Source organism: Aquarana catesbeiana, linkage group LG09 (genome assembly GCF_042186555.1).
Source record: "Aquarana catesbeiana isolate 2022-GZ linkage group LG09, ASM4218655v1, whole genome shotgun sequence".
Classification (NCBI taxonomy): Eukaryota; Metazoa; Chordata; class Amphibia; order Anura; family Ranidae; genus Aquarana; species Aquarana catesbeiana.
In genome coordinates this window covers 190,419,324-190,436,230 of record NC_133332.1, presented here as the reverse complement: position 1 = coordinate 190,436,230, position 16,907 = coordinate 190,419,324, and the positions used below count along the sequence as shown (strand labels likewise).

General features: G+C 44.0%; 1 protein-coding gene across 3 annotated transcripts in view; it reads right to left on the bottom strand.

Annotated features, from left to right (window-relative positions):
• Positions 1-16,907, bottom strand: part of ATP1B4 (ATPase Na+/K+ transporting family member beta 4) — a 162,755-nt gene that overhangs the window by 31,145 nt on the left and 114,703 nt on the right. For all 3 annotated transcript variants that reach the window (XM_073599446.1, XM_073599447.1, XM_073599445.1), the window contains exon 4: positions 12,589-12,717. In XM_073599446.1, coding sequence (XP_073455547.1) covers positions 12,589-12,717 — 129 coding nt within the window. The remainder of the gene's footprint in view (positions 1-12,588; positions 12,718-16,907) is intronic.

Sequence of the window (16,907 nt, the reverse complement as noted above, 5' to 3'; positions counted from 1 at the left end):
AATATCCAGAATACTTCTCTTTTACATAAGAGGTGGAAACTATCCCCTCCCCTTAATGGTATTGTTACTTTCTTTATAATCTGGACCTTAACTAGGGACAAATCTCCATTATGTAAACTATTAAAGTGTCTAGCAACATTTGTAGATTTATTCAACCTAATATCTCCCAGATGTTCAGTAAAACTATCCCGCACATCCTGTGATGCTGCCCCCTCTTGTCCTGCTGCCCCCCTCCTGTCCCACTGCACCCCTCCTGTGACACTGCTCACCTCCTGTTCCACTGCCCACTTCTATCCCACTATCCTCTCCTGTGATGCTTCCTCCGTCTTGTCTCGGTGGCCCCCTCCTGTGACACTGCCCCCCTCCTGTGATGCTGCCCTGCTCTTGTCCTGCTACCCCATCCTGTGATACTGCCCCCCCACTTGTTCTGCTGCCCCCTCCTGTGATGCTGCCCCCCTCCTGTCCTGCTGCCCCCCTCCTGTAATGTGGCCCCCCTCCTGTGATGCTGCCCCCCTCCTGTGATGCTGCCCCCCCTCCTGTCCTGCTGCCCCCTCCTGTCTTGCTACTCCCCTCCTGTCTTGCTGCCCCTCTCCTGTCCCCCTACCTCCCTCCTGAGATGCTGCCCCTCTCCTGAGATGCTTCCCTACTCCTGTGATGCTGCCCCTCCTGTCCCAATGTTCCCCTCCTGTGACGCTGCCCCCCTCCTGTCCTGCTGCCTCCCTCCTGTGATGCTGCCACCCTCTTGTCCTGTTGTTTGCCTCCTGTGACGCTGCCCCCCTCCTGTTCTGTTGCCCCCTCCTGTGACACTACCCACCTTCTGTCCCACTGCCCCCTCCTGTGACACTGCCTCCCTCCTATCATGCTTCCTCCCTCTTGTCCCATTTCCCCCCACATGTCCCACTGCCCCCCCTCCTGTCACACTGCCCAGGTACAACTCTCCTTTCACATTGCCATCCTCCTGTTGCACTGCCCACCCACACTGCCCCCCTTCTGTCACACTGCCCACCCACACTGCCCCCTTCTGTCACACTGCCCTCCTCCTGTCAGACTCTCAGGACAAGTTTTGATCCCTTTACATATACCACTGACAGCTGAAGTGGATGTGCAAGCCTATGATATGGTCTGAGGGGGAGAGCCTTGCCAATGCGGCGGTGCAGTATAACATGGTGTCACCCGAGTGGGGGGGTGGGTTGATTGTAAATATGTTGCAAAGTAGAATAAATGAAATGCAGAGGGAGTTCATGAGTTGACTTTTCTAGGTCCAGTGTTGTCCTACTAACATTGATACAGTGGAATTCAAAATGCCACGTGCCACTGCCAGTGAGCCTGAGGCCAAAAAATTCTTTCCTGGTACACAAATAGTAACATCCTGTATTGGAGCAAAACAAGGCTTACATTGCAGCCACTGTTATCCAAACAGGACAACTTAATTTATAAAACACTTTCATTCTATAAGTAATTAGAATGCTGAAATCAAATAGCAAGGGCTGAACAATACTTATTCTATATGAAGACAGTAGTTCATAGTTTTAAAATGTATAATAAAGATATGAGCCTTCAAAAATTGTCTTATTTCTAATGGTTTCTTTCTGTACGTCTATGTTCTTTTAGTCTGCCTAATTTATTCTTATTCCTTTTATATATTTCCTCTGTATTAATTTTATTTAAGTTGCCTTGTCACTGTTTTCAAAACATTCCTCTACTCTAAGTACTGTCTTACGCCTAGTACACACAGGCCGAATGTTGGGTGTCATCGGCCAGGTGAATAGAAACCGGCCGACATTGCAGTCTGTCTGACAAAAGCCGGCTTCTGTTGAAGGGGAATTACTGAAAAAGTTCTGCCAATCAGCTCCCAATCAGTGTTCTCAGCCAATGGCTGAGAGCGCTGACCAGAGTGTTCTCCTGCCCAATCACAGGTTGCTTTGTATTATGTGAACCCATTCACAAAATACTAAGCCTTGTGTAAATGGGCAGCAGAGAGGAGGGGGAGGGGGGTAGATCTGAAATGAGTGGAAGCTCTACTGATTTTATCATCCAATCATGTGCTAGCTAGATTGCTGTTTTTTTATCTTCCTTACATGTCCCCCTCGGATCTACAGCAACTTTACTTCCAAGTACACTTTCAGTGCACTTTCAAGTGAGGGACTCTCCTAGCTGCCGGGGGAAGAACTTCTTCAGTGAGAGTGAGGGGGCAGCGAAGGGAAAGGAAAGACAGATTCTGGTGGTAGGGGACTCAGTTCTTAGAAGGACAGAGAGGGCAATCTGTAACCAAGACCTGAAGCGCTGAACAGTATGTTGTCTACCGGGCGCTCAGGTTCGGCACATCACGGATCTTGTGGACAGATTACTGGGAGGGGCTGGGGAAGACCCAGCTGTCATGGTGCACGTTGGCACTAATGACAAAGTCAGAGGCAGATGGAGTCTCCTAAAGAACAATTTTAGGGACTTAGGAGCTAAATTGAGGAAAAGGACCTCCAAGGTAGTATTCTCAGGAATACTACCGGTACATCAAGCCACACCAGAAAGGCAGAGGGAGATTAGGGAAGTAAACAAGTGGCTGAAGAGCTGGTATAGTAAGGAGGGGTTTGGGTTCCTGGAGGACTGGGCCGACTTCTCATTCGATAACCGGTACTATAGAAGGGACGGACTGCACCTAAATGAGAAGGGTGCAGATCTGCTGGGAATGAAGATGGCCAAAAAGTTAGAGGGGTTTTTAAACTAGGTAATGGGGGGGGGGAGGGTCCAGAGGTAGAGATAGTCAGCGTGGAAGATATTCCAGAGGGTAGTATTGGGGGCATTTGTGGTAGGTTGACCGAAGCACAAAAACACAAGGTGAGTATAGTAGCAAGTCCTAGTTGCAATCTCGAAACACCCAATACGAGGACAATATGCGACCGGTCTAAACTATGTGGCATGTTCACCAATGCCAGGAGCATGGCAGACAAGATGGGTAAACTAGAGATACTGTTGTACGGGGAGGATTTGGATTTTGTGGGAATTTCAGAGACCTGGTTCAACAGCTCTCATGATTGGCTGGCAAACATTCAAAGGTGTACCCTTTACCGCAAGGATAGAAAGGGTAAAAAAGGGGGAGGGGTATGCCTATATATCAAGAATAATGTACAAGTGAATGTGAGAGATTACATCACTGAGGGAGCTAGGGAGGAGGTGGAATCCTTATGGGCTCCAAAGGGATGAAGCTAAGGGGAAAATAATACTGGGATTATGCTATAGGCCCCCTAATCTGAGGGAGGAAGTGGAGACAGATCTCCTATCACAATTTGGATTAGCAGCAAGGATGGGAAGTGTTATCATAATGGGGGATTTTAATTATCCAGACATAGACTGGGCATTCATTTAAGGCTCGCCAGTTCCTTAATGTCTTGCAGGACAATTTTATGGGTCAGATGATAGACGCACCAACTAGAAATAAAACATTACTGGATCTACTGATTACCAACAATACAGACCTGATCACGGAGGTGAAAATACGGGGCAATTTAGGTAACAGCGATCACAGGTCAATTCGTTTCAGTATAAATCACACAAATAGGAAACATAAAGGGAATACAAAGACACTGAATTTCAAAAGAGCCAATTTCCCTAAACTACAAACCTTGCTAAAATGTGGATAAAATATTAGGAACAAAGAATACGGAGGAGAGATGGGTTTGCTTTAAGAGCATATTAAATAAGGGCATTAGCCAATGTATCCCACTGGGTAATAAATTTAAAAGAGCGAACAAAAGTCCTGGATGGCTTAACTCCAATGTAAAAATGCATATAAAAGCAAAGAAGAAGGCCTTCAAAAAAATACAAGGTTGAGGGATCATCCTCAGCATTCAGACTTTATAAAGAATGCAACAAGAAATGTAAGGGTGCAATTAGGACGGCTAAGATAGAACATGAAAGACACATAGCGGAGGAGAGCAAAAAAATCCCAAGAAAAAAAGAAATTCTTTAAGTATGTAAACAGTCAAAAAGGGAGGACAGACCATATTGGCCCCATAAAGAATGAGGAAGGACATCTGGTTACAAAGGATGGGGAGATGGCGAAGGTATTGAATTTATTCTTCTCCTCAGTCTTCACAAGTGAATCGGGGTCTTCAGTAACCAAAACTGCAGTATTTATCCTCATGACACAACACAGGAAGCACCTCCATGGTTAACAGAGGACAGAATTCAAATTAGACTTGAGAAACTTAGCATTAATAAATCACCGGGACCACATGGCTTGCATCCGAGGGTACTTAGGGAACTCAGTCAAGTGATTGCCAGACCGTTGTTCCTAATTTTTACTGACAGTCTACTGACTGGAATGGTACCAGCCGATTGGAAAAAAGCCAATATTATTATATAAGCACCAATATTTAAAAAGGGCCCAAAATACATCCCTGGGAATTATAGACCAGATAGCCTAACATCAATAGTATGTAAACTCTTGGAGGGGATGATAAGGGACTATATACAAGATTTTAGTAATGAGAATGGTATCATTAGCAGTAATCAGCATTGATTCATGAAGAATCGTTCTTGCCAAACCAATCTACTAACCTTCTATGAGGAGGTGAGTTGCCATCTAGATAAAGGAAGGCCCGTAGACGTGGTGTATCTGGATTTTGCAAAAGCATTTGACACAGTTCCCCATAAACGTTTACTGTACAAAATGAGGTCCGTTGGCATGGACCATAAGGTGAGTACATGGATTGAAAACTGGCTACAAGGGCGAGTTCAGAGGGTGGTGATAAATGGGGAGTACTCGGAATGGTCAGGGGTGGGTAGTGGGGTTCCCCAGGGTTCTGTGCTGGGACCAATCCTATTTAATTTGTTCATAAAGGACCTGGAGGATGGGATAAACAGTTCAATCTCTGTATTTGCAGACAATACTAAGCTAAGCAGGGCAATAACTTCTCCGCAGGATGTGGAAACCTTGCAAAAAGATCTGAACAAATTAATGGGGTGGGCAACTACATGGCAAATGAGGTTCAATGTAGAAAAATGTAAAATAATGCATTTGGGTGGCAAAAATATGAATGCAATCTATACACTGGGGGGAGAACCTCTGGGGGAATCTAGGATGGAAAAGGACCTGGGGGTCCTAGTAGATGATAGGCTCAGCAATGGCATGCAATGCCAAGCTGCTGGTAACAAAGCAAACAGAATATTGGCATGCATTAAAAAGGGCATCAACTCCAGAGATAAAACGATAATTCTCCCACTCTACAAGACTCTGGTCCGGCCGCACCTAGAGTATGCTGTCCAGTTCTGGGCATCAGTCCTCAGGAAGGATGTACTGGAAATGGAGCGAGTACAAAGAAGGTTAACAAAGCTAATAAAGGGTCTGGAGGATCTTAGTTATGAGGAAAGGTTGCGAGCACTGAACTTATTTTCTCTGGAGAAGAGACGCTTGAGAGGGGATATGATTTCAATATACAAATACCGTACTGGTGACCCTACAATAAAAATAAAACTTTTTCGCAGAAGAGAGTTTAACAAGACTCGTGGCCACTCATTAAAATTAGAAGTAAAGAGGTTTAACCTTAAACTACGTAGAGGGTTCTTTACTGTAATAGCAGCAAGGATGTGGAATTCCCTTCCACAGGCGGTGGTCTCAGCGGGGAGCATCGATAGCTTCAAGAAACTATTAGATAAGCACCTGAATGACCACAACGTATAGGGATATACAATGTAATACTGACACATAATCACACATAGGTTGGACTTGATGGACTTGTGTCTTTTTTTCAACCTCATCTACTATGTAACTATGTAACTATGTAAGTGCACTTGCAGTACAAAGTGGCTTTTCCTTTAGTAAATAACCCCCAGTATCTTTTCTGCCAGAGCATTGGGAGTATAACATAGCTGTACTCCCAGTGCATCATAAAACTGTCAGATGTAAATTACAGAGATAAGTCCAAGAGGTGGCAAGCACCTTGTTGAGCTTAACCCATAGTAAGCCAGCATAAGTGTCTGAATTCCTGGAATTCAGCTTTAAAGCTGAAGTTTATCTAAAAAGTATTTTTAGGCCTAAAGCTTTATTAACCTAACTCACCAGTAATGAAGGATGTTACACATCTTGCAGGCTGAAGGATCCTGGAGAAATCTTCACCACAGGGGTGTCCTGTTCTCTTCTTGCCCCTGAAGTTCCAGCGCAGGGCTAGTACCTTGCTGAAGGCTCAAGGAGCAAACCAAGGTAAGGGCAACGCAGGTAGATGTCATGTGGTGAAAAGGTGAAGACATGCAGTATGACAAAAGAGGGCAGAAGATCACTTGAATGTAGGGATGCAATGACTGACCTGGTGGATTCCATGTGGAATTCCTGCATTGGAAAGAAACCTTAAGTGCCATCAGAACAAGAAAGAAAGTCCCCTTGGAAACTGACAAAAGGCAGGTTTGAGTGGAAACCTAGAGATCATTCCTGGTCCAGAACAATGGCAATGACTGTTTGAGGGGGGTGTGTCATAGTAGATTGGTGGTCTGTTAGATGTTGCTGAGGCGTTGGTAGGTATGACAATATGAAGCGGAGTGGAGGCATCTTCAGAACTGTAGTCCCAAACTAACTAAAACTAGAACTGAAGTCCCAGGATAGCCCATGTGGACGCAAAGTTCAACAGATATTTCCTCCACCATGAGAAGTGGGGGCACCCCCCATTGCGAAAAGGACACTGGGTCCCTGACTCGGCCTTGCATTTTGAGACCTGGAAGAGCAAAAAGAATTCATCCTAGCCTCAAGGGTAACAGGCTTCCCAGGTTAATGCATAGGCCTCTTTGCTGGGGCCAGAGGGTGCTCAGCCCTCCGGTGACATTCTTGAGAGAGTTGACTACTGAATGCTCTAAAAAGGTGTTCTCCCTCTTTAGAGCACATGCAGACAGTGTTGACAAGGGGAATCCCTCTTGTCAAGCAACTGTCTTCTCCCTGCAGGAAAGGGGGCGGCAGCAAGCAGGAAAAGCCGACCACACTGGGAGAAGACAGTGATTATCGCTAACGGCTAGAGCAGCCGCTTGCGATAATCGCAGGCAAATGCCACAGGCTGGTTGTACCCAAGTTGATTGATCGATCAACTTGGTACATTCAGCCTGCTCTTTAATGGTTTAAATCGTGTATGGTCGCCTAAGCATTTCTTCTTTCACCATTGTTTCAAAGAGCAACAATTAGCCAAAAGGTAATTCGTATGTACTTTGACAGAAGACTTATTGTGGACATTTTATCAATATGACTTAACCTGCAAGACTAAAGAAAGAATGTGAGTGCAGGGTGAGTGCAGGGTGTCATGACCTCACCTCCTGAGCACAGTGTCCTGCCCTTACTGGTGCAGAAAGTGGAGCGGATGACATCAAGTAAGCCACACTCTCCGCATCATATTAGGTATTAGAAAATTTTATATGTAAAAAAATCAAAACAGTGCTGGGGAGGGGCTCAAGCAACAGCCCCCAATCTAGAACATTGACAATTAGCTTTGCTTAACCACCTGCCATCTGGATGGCTGCTTCCTCAGGGTGGGAGGAAGGCATATATAAATGTCCTCTTGCTCTTGGTGCTTAAGCACTCCCTCTAACATCAGAGTCCTGGAGCAGTACAGTGTCACTATGGTGACACTGGGACTAGGTGTGGCTAGCAAACTGGCTGACTGCTCTGATGACACTGTATCCCAGTGCAGCCAGTATCCCCGATCACTAGCTGCACCAGCCCCAGTGTCACCGACCAGTGCAGCCAGTCACAATGTCCATGATCACTGCCACACCAGTACAGTGTAGTAAGAAACAGTGTTCCTGATCGCAGCGACACCGGACCAGTGTAGCCGGAAACAGTGTTCCACACCCCCCGATCAGTGCAGCCAGCAACAGTGTCTATGAACACTGTCCCAATGTCAAATAAACAGTGCTGCCAACAACAGTTTTGCTGATCACCACTACACAATCCACCAGTCCTTGTGTCGCCAAACCAGTGTAAGCCAGTAACTACGTTCCTGATGATCCGCCCTAAAAAATGTTCTCTCAGTCAGCACTTCAGACCCGTGTAAGCCATCAACAGTGTTCCTGATCACCGCCACACCAGTGCAGTTTTGCTTCTGCTTTGACGCTTGTACTGACCCTGGCCTGCTTAATGAACATGTTTTTGCCTGCTGCTTGAACCAAACCTTTGCCTTTTTTATAGACCATGTCTCTGTCTGCCGCCTGAACTGACCCATCTGTACATCCTGCTGACTATGTTCCAGTGAACATGGCATCCATGTATAAATAGGCTTGGCTTATACAAAACGAGAAATGCTACACTAAGCAAAATTCTGACCATTTGTGCAAAAGTGAGCATTACAGTACACTGTTTTTAATACAGTGTTGGTTGATTTACTGTATGTGATACATGAGATACAATGTCTGGTAGATGATCAGTCCAAACATTAAAAAAAAGTCTCATACATGTGGAATCCCCATACTCGGATAGGAGTAGCAGAATATGTTTTTGGGTGAAACTCTAAGTATGCCCATGCTGTGTGTTAGAAATATCTTATTAATTTGACAACTTTGTGTAAAACAAATTACATTTTTATTTTATTTCTACATTTTTCAAAAAGTTTGGCAAGAAATGAAATTTTCAAAAGACTCACTATGCTTCCTAAAAAATGCCTTGGGGTGTTTACACACCGAAATGTGTTTTGTGGGTGTTTCTACTGTCCTGGTGCTCTAGGACCTCCAAAATGTGATAGGTAGTCAGGAAGTTTCCCAACAGAAGGTCTATACACGATAGACACCCTCTTCCTAGCACAGACCAAGAATATGTTCTTCTATATGGATTTCTGACCTTCCATATATTATATCCATCAATTCTACTTCATTAATAAACCTCATTAGAGTGCCAGATCCCATTATCCGAGTCTGAACAGACATTCCATGTCTATCCAAACTTGGTTCCAACCACATATTAAAATCTCCCATACACACAACATATACTTCTGGGTATTGAGTCATAAGCAATACTGCTTCTTTCAGTATTTTTAGACTAGCAGGAGGGGATTATAAATACCCATAATTCCAAATGGGAGCGAGTATAGCCTAGCATATATCAATACTCATTCTGAATCACTTTTAAAGTGTTTGTTAACCCAAAGAAATAAATGTAGATTCTGGTCCCTTAAAGCAGATTACACAGCACAGCGCTTGTGCTGTGTAATCTGCCCCCCTCTAAACTGTAAAAAAAAACCCTGAACATTGCACTTCCTGTATGCCCTCTCTAAATACAGTAGACCACAATAACCAGGGCTGCTCCACCCTGATCACCATGGTCTAATTGCGGCCCTCCATTATACGCTGTCCCCTCTGCTCTCCCCTCTCCCCCCTCCTTCCTCACTGTCATCTGCCTTTGTGTCTTAAAATCATAACATTTTCACTGCCAGCCTCTCTATTAGAGGCTGGCATAGCACATGTCATTAGTTTTACAAAACAAATGTTGTAAATACCTAATTTGAGCAGTCTTCAGGCCGGTCACGTGACCCGAGGCCGCTTCCAAGCTCCGATGGGTGGCTTCTGCGGAGGAGACGAGCTGCCCCGTGATCTCCCCGGCTGACGTCAGAGGGAGATCCCGGCCCCTCCCTCAGAAGCCATCCATCAGAGCTGCAAAGCGGCCATGAGTCATTTCACTGGCCTGAAGACAGCTCTAATTAGGTATTTACACTGCTCGTTATGTAAAACTACTGACACAGTCAGTAATAGAGGGGCTGGCATAGTTGTGTATATATATATATATATATATATATATATATATATATATATATATATATATATATATATATATGGGTTAACAAACCCTTTAACTCACACACACTCCCACTGCACAGATCAATGTATCAATAGTAAAACACCTTAGGTAGTCAGGAAGTTAAAAATGCATAATTTATGCATCTTTCAATCCTGATGGTGTTCTTTCTATTTTGGGCCCCTCAGTTAGGGTCCAAAAAAGTCTCACATATGTAGTATGCCCATACTCAGTGGCAGAATGTGTTTTGTGGTGTAATTCTAAGTATGCCTATGCTGTGTGGTAAAAATACCTTATTAAACTACAACTATATGTTAAAAAATGCATTATCCAAAAAGAATTGTGATCTGCAAAAGGCTTACCATGCCACTAATTTAATAAGTTGGAGGGTGTTTCTCCTGTCCTGGCACTTTAGTTCCTCAACAAACATGATAGGTAGTCAGGAAATCAGAAAATGTATACCCCTTGGAAGCCTGAAGGTGTTCAGTGGATTTTGGGCCCCTCTATGCATCTCGGCAGCAAAAAAGTCTCACACGTGGTATCCTCATACTTGGGAGGAGTTGAAGACAGTGTTTTGGGGTGTAATTGTAAGTATGCCCATGCTGTGTGTGAGAAGTAAATTGTTAAAGGATATGTTTACCTAAAAATAAACAACTGCACATTTTTTTGCAGGTAAAAAAAAATGTACATTTACTATTTTCCTAGGAGCCTAGAAAGCATTGCACCTGCAGGCTCTTGTAGACTGTCTGCTCGTACCTCATACGGGAAGGCAGTTACACGACGGGAAGAATCAATAAACTACCTACGGCGCCAAATAGCACCCTGGTAGTTCATTGAGAACTTCAAGCTGTCAGCTGCAAAGACTGTCGGTACTTGTAGTTCATTTATTCACAGAACTGTGAATGAATGAAGCGGTCAAGTGGGCCAGGGATTTTCTCCTCGCACCCACTGTCACTATTTGAAAAGAACGCGGCCGTGGGGGGGGGGGGGGGGGGAGCGGGGAGCGGTTGCAGGAGCTGGAACATATTACATGTTCCACTCTAAAAATATGTAACATGTTCCCAAAGGGGAACCTATCCTTTAAAAGGAAAAACTTTGTGAAAAACAAAAACTTTATTTACTGTATTTATCGGCGTATAACACGCACTTTTTTCCCCTTAAAATCAGGGGAAAATCACGGGTGCGTGTTATACGCCGATCCCCTGCGATCCTGACCTGTCAGAATTTAAAAATCGCTGACAGCGATTTGAAAATGGCGCCGCCGGCGCCGAAATACACAGTGCCGGTCCTCGGCTCTTCTCGGCGGCTTTCGGTTTCACTCGAGCGCCGCCCGAACCTAGCCGAGTATACTCGGCTAGTTTCGGATAGCTCCGCTCACCGTCCGAGTGGAACCGAAAGTAAACGAGAGCCGCCGAGAAGAGCTGAGGACCGGCTCTGTGTATTTCGGCGCCGGCGGTGCCATTTTCAAATCGCAGTCGGCGATTTTGAAGCTCACAGGCTTCAGCAAGGCTGGACTGGGGCAAGGCTGGACTGGGGCAAGGCTGGACTGGACACTGGGGAAGGCTGCACTGACATGGCTGCACTGACATGGCTGCACTGACATGACTGCACTGACATGGCTGCACTGACATGGCTGCACTGACATGGCTGCACTAGCAAGGCTGCACTGACATGGCTGCACTGACATGGCTGCACTAGCAAGGCTGCACTGACATGGCTGCACTGGCAAGGCTGCACTGGCAAGGCTGCACTGACATGGCTGCACTGGCAAGGCTGCACTGGCAAGGCTGCACTGACATGGCTGCACTGACAAGGCTGCACTGACAAGGCTGCACTGGGCAAGGCTGGACTGGGGCAAGGCTGCACTGAGAAGGCTGCAATGATGGGCATTTAAATGTAAGTTTTTTTCCCTTCAACTTCCCTCCTAAAAGTTTTTTTTCCTTAAAATTCCCTCCTAAATTGAGGTGCGTGTTATACGCCGGTGCGTGTTATACGCCGATAAATACGGTACTTTCTTCCCTTTGCAAAAAATTGTGGCAAAAAATTCTAACTTAAAAAAAACTTATTATCCTCTTACTAAATGCCTTGGATTATCTACTTTCCAAAAAGGGGTCATTTTGGGGTTAATTGTACTGTCCTGGCATTTTAGAGCCAAATGTAGCTGAATATATTTTGGCTTAAACTTATAAAGAAAAAATATTTATTTGCAAAGTTTTATCGCAAAAACTAAGAGAAACAGTGTTTTTTTTAAAATGTTGGTCTTTATTTCTTTATACAGTAAAGAAAAATGAAAAAAAAAAAAAAACAGAGGTCAATAAATACCACAAAAAGAAAGCTCTGTCTCAAGAAAATAGATAACTTATTTTGGGTACTGTGTTGCATGGCCAAGGATTTCGTCAAAGTATCACAGCGCTGAAAATGGACTGGGCATGCTGGCCTTCCATTGGTTAAAGGGTCACATTGATGATATATTACAAGCGTATTAAACATCAAATGTTTTGCTGATATCCAACTATGTATTGGACATGCCACACATTTTGTACCGCAATGCAGCACAATGCACTATTGCTTTTATGGCATACTGTTTCTATGTCCAAGACATGGTGACCGATTGTAATTCAGATTACTAATGTTATTGAAGCCAGAACTGTAAAAGATGAATTCTTCGATATTTGCAATGGGTTAGTATACTTTACCTCTTGCTATCTTACTGAATATGTCTAAATATGTTGTACAGGCTCTTGGCATTTGGGGCCAATCTTTAAGAGCCAAAAGAAAATGAGAGGAGGAAATATTTCAAGCTGTGGTTATATGTAAATAAATCAATTACTTACCTGGTGGGAAAACTCGGTCTCTGTATGTAGGTACGTATGGGCTTATTGTTGCAAGCAATCCATACATACATAAGGCAAACATCCCAGTTAGAAATGCATACAGTAAAAGGTAAAAAAGCAAAATAAGACCTGAAATGATATAAATGAGCACATTAGTAAATAAAATTGTTAATTCATTTATATAAATAATTGTTTTGTACATAATTATGCAAAATATGTCATCATATTTTGCGTGATGAGTCCTTTTGCATCACAAAAATGAATAACTAATGAATTAAAAAACAGAATACAATAAAAGCTTGGTTTGAGAGTAACTTGGTTTAAGAGAATTGTGCAAGATAAGCAAAATTTTAAATAAATCTTGACTTGATATACAAGTAGCATCATATCACAACTGAGTATAAAAGAGAAGAGAGACGCCTCTAAGTGTAGCAATATGGTTAAATTTAATGAAGGTACAACATTTAGCAACTCACATGGCTGATGATTAAAAGAGGCACATCTAAGTATGCAGGCATCTGAGGTAAAGCTGTCCACATAAACCATCCTCCTCACCGCCATCGGCGTCATCCCTTCACTCTGCGCTCCACTAGTGGTTCATGCCACGCTTTCAGATCGCTCTACTGCAGGGTATATTTCCCGGTCACAATTGCAGACTGACAGCAGTGAGAGATGGCGGTGCGGAGAATGGCCTATGTGGACAGCTTTACCCCGGATGCCTGCATACTTAGATGTGCCTCTTTTAGCCACTAGCTGACCAGCCGCTGCATTTATACTGCGGCAGGTTGGCACGGCTGCGCAAATCGCTGTAGCTATACATCACTCCTTTGAGACGTCACAGCAGCGCGCGCACCGCCACGTGTCCCTGGTGCTGATGCGCGTGCCTGGCAGGCACGATAACTGCCGAGCACCCACGATCGCTCATGACAGAGTAAGCAAACAAAAGATTAAAGTAAACACAAATCCGGTTCTCTCAGGGGACTGACTAGGGGAGGAGACCGATCGGTCTTCATACTAAGTATGAAGACCGATTGGTCTCCTCCCCTAGTCAGTCCCATCCCCCCTAAAGTTAGAACACACCTAGGGAACACAGTTAATCCCTTGATCGCTCCCTAGTGTTAACCCCTTCCCTGCCAGTGACATTTATACAGTAATCAATGGCTATTTTTAGCTCTGATTGCTGTATAAATGTCAATGGTCCCAAAATAGTGTCAAAAGTGTCCGATATGTCCGCCGCAATGTCGCAGTCCTGATAAAAATCGCAGATCGCCGCCATTACCAGAAAAAAAAAAATAAAAATTACATAAATCTATCCCCTATTTTGTAAACACTATAACCTTTGCGCAAACCAATCAATATACGCTTATTTCGATTTTTTTTTACCAAAAACATGTAGAAGAATACAAGTCGGCCTAAACTGAGGAAACATTTTTTTTTTAATTTGGGATATATATTATAGCAAAAAGTACAAAAAAATTAGTTTTTTTCAAAATTGTTGCTCATTGTTTATTTATAGCGCAAAAAAGAAAAAACGCAGAGGTGATCAAATACCACCAAAATAAAACTCTATTTGTGGGGGGAAAAGGACATAAATTTTGTTTGGGTACAACGTCGCACGACCCCGCAATTGTTAGTTAAAGCGACACAGTGCCGAATCGCAAAAAATGGCCTGTCAGGAAGGGGGCAAATCCTTCCGGGGCTGAAGTGGTTAATTATCAACCATATGAGTTGCTAAATGTTTTACCTTCATTAAATGTAACCATATTGCTACACTCAGAGGCCCCTTTCTTCTCTTTTATACTCTGTAGATCCTGATGGATTTTGCTTCTAATCCTCTTGTGGAGGTTTCCATTTGTGGATGGACATTTTATGGTCACATTGCTATAATCTTTTTATATGGATATAAACTGAAGGACCTATGAATAAGTGGTTGTGGAACAAATCATTTGAGTTTCCATTATTTCTTATGGAAAAATTTGCTTTGATTTAAGAGTTCTTTGGATTACAAGTATGTTTCTGGAACGAATTATGCTCGCAATCCAAGGTTTTACTGTATACAGTATGTAGTCTTTTGGGATGTTGGCAGAAGGCACATTTATGTAAATCTGTGCCAGTTTAGCAAAAATGTCAAAGCTGCACTCTATCTGGAGACAGTAAATAAATATTGCACTAAGGGTAAATATTGTATTGAATTATAAATTATTTTTCTATACTCTGACAGACTTAGATAAACATTATTTTGTCTAATCAGTAAACGGTGTGTAACTAGGTGCTTGGCTAAGAATGGAGTGAGAAATACACTGGCTGCAGCTGCTCTCTGTAGCTGCTGCCCTGTGGTGCTGACCTGGTTAACAGCTATATCAGCAAGAGGAGGGAGCTGCTGAGCCGAAAGAGTTTATTAGACTGAGTCCAGCAGCACTGCACTATGGGAACGGTAGTCCTACAGGAGAGAGACTCTACTGTAATCAAGCGCTTTGAACTGTAGTTCCCAGACATGGATTGCCAGGAACAGGGGAAAGAGCTGCATTTCTCAGGCTGTTGGTTGTTGTGCAGGCTGGCTGGCTGGTAAGTGTGCTGGGAAATCATTTGTTTGTGATGTGTGTTGCCATTCCATGTGTACCTTACTGCAAAGGCTAGTTAAAGGTTGGGGTAGTTGTCACTTTTTTGTACAGTTGTTTGAATTAAGTGCAGGGACACACTGGATGCCTTCAGATGCCATTGTGCGCTTGCTGGGTGTCATGTTCGTCCCTGTGCCTTTAAGGAAGGGTGAGCTCCAACCAGGAGCACCTGCCCTTAATTTATCCACTGCTATATGTGCTCTAACTTGGGGGACTCTGAAAATTATAAAGTTAGGACCGCAGTACACAGAGGAGCCTTGACGTGGGCACTGTAGCTTACTCATATATTTGCAAATGTGTGCAAACAAAACCCTCTGTTTTTATTGTAAATTGTTAGACAGGGTCAGTTTGGTTGTTTTGCGGGCTGGCAAGTGTGCTGGGAAATCTTTTGTTTGCTTATGATGTACAGAATTCAGCTTCCTCTTGCCACAAGGGAGACAGGAGAGTGCACTTTGCTGTCCAGTGTGCACCATCACTGCTGCATATCAGAGGCCTTAGCAGAATCTGGAGCGTTGAGTTTGGGGGTGCCGACAGCCAGAGTTACCTGGGTGCAAAGCAGAGAGTGGACTAAATGCTGTGTGTGACTGGAGGATGAGCTGCAATATCACTGGGACTGGTAAGCTGCTGCTGTGGGGATTTACTATCTTTTGCCACAGAGACTAAGCCCCCTAGGAGCTGACCATGCAGCCATTTAGTAGCTGTATTGCTGCCTGCCAATTTGGCTGGAAATATTCTCATGTGCACCGACGGAACAACTAGGTCCAAGCGCTTGCCAGCTGAAGAATTAAGACTAAAGACTGTCCCTTAACAGCTGCTACACAGAGACCTTCACCTATTGCTTATGCTTAGAGGTATCTCTCAGGGAACGTTGCACCATATCATAACCATTCTCCTAGAGCAATCTGTAGTTATAGTTTTATTATTCATTTTGCAGGTAATGCTTATATGCACTGTTTATTGCTGATTCATGAGTTAATCCCAGTCTAGTGGTACAGAACTCTATTCTAAGTTGCCTTGGCATAGTGATTGTACTGTCTAGTGGACTGTGTCTGAACCTACCTTCTTTGTGTTAATTTATCCTCAAACCACCATTTATTTTAACCTGTACCATCACATTCAGTTACTTTACCACTAAATGGTCTTGTGTCTTTTTCCTGGTGCTAATTCACAGTTAAAGTGTAAGTTCACCTTTACAGAAAATCTTTCACTGGACCCTGTCCCCATTGCAACAGGTCCCGCTAACCTGGAGAGTGACAATCGTCCATTCTGACACATCGTAACGCCGGTTTACCAGTCAGGGCATTTGAAATCCCAGCGGCTTTCTCTCCTCTTTGCCCACAGTGACAGGACGGGATACGCGGGTTCTGATTGGTCGGCGCCGTCCATGTGATGGCGCAGACCATTTAGAGTGCTCCTAAACATACCTCCTGATGAGCTACATTTTGGAGATTAGGCTGAGGGGATTTCTAAGCCCCAGACCGGTGAGGCGGCTATACGAGGTGTCAGAATAGGTGATCGCTTCCATCAAGGTTAGCAGGACTGGGGGGATGAGGAGGGGGTCCTGTGTAAGTTCACCTTACAGATTTTTCTGTAAAGGTGAACTTACCCTTTAAAGTGATCTATACTTGTGTTCTTATAAGTGCTAGCAGTGACTTTTATTCAACCAGGTGTGTCAGAGGGGCTGAGGTTGTTCTTAGAAGT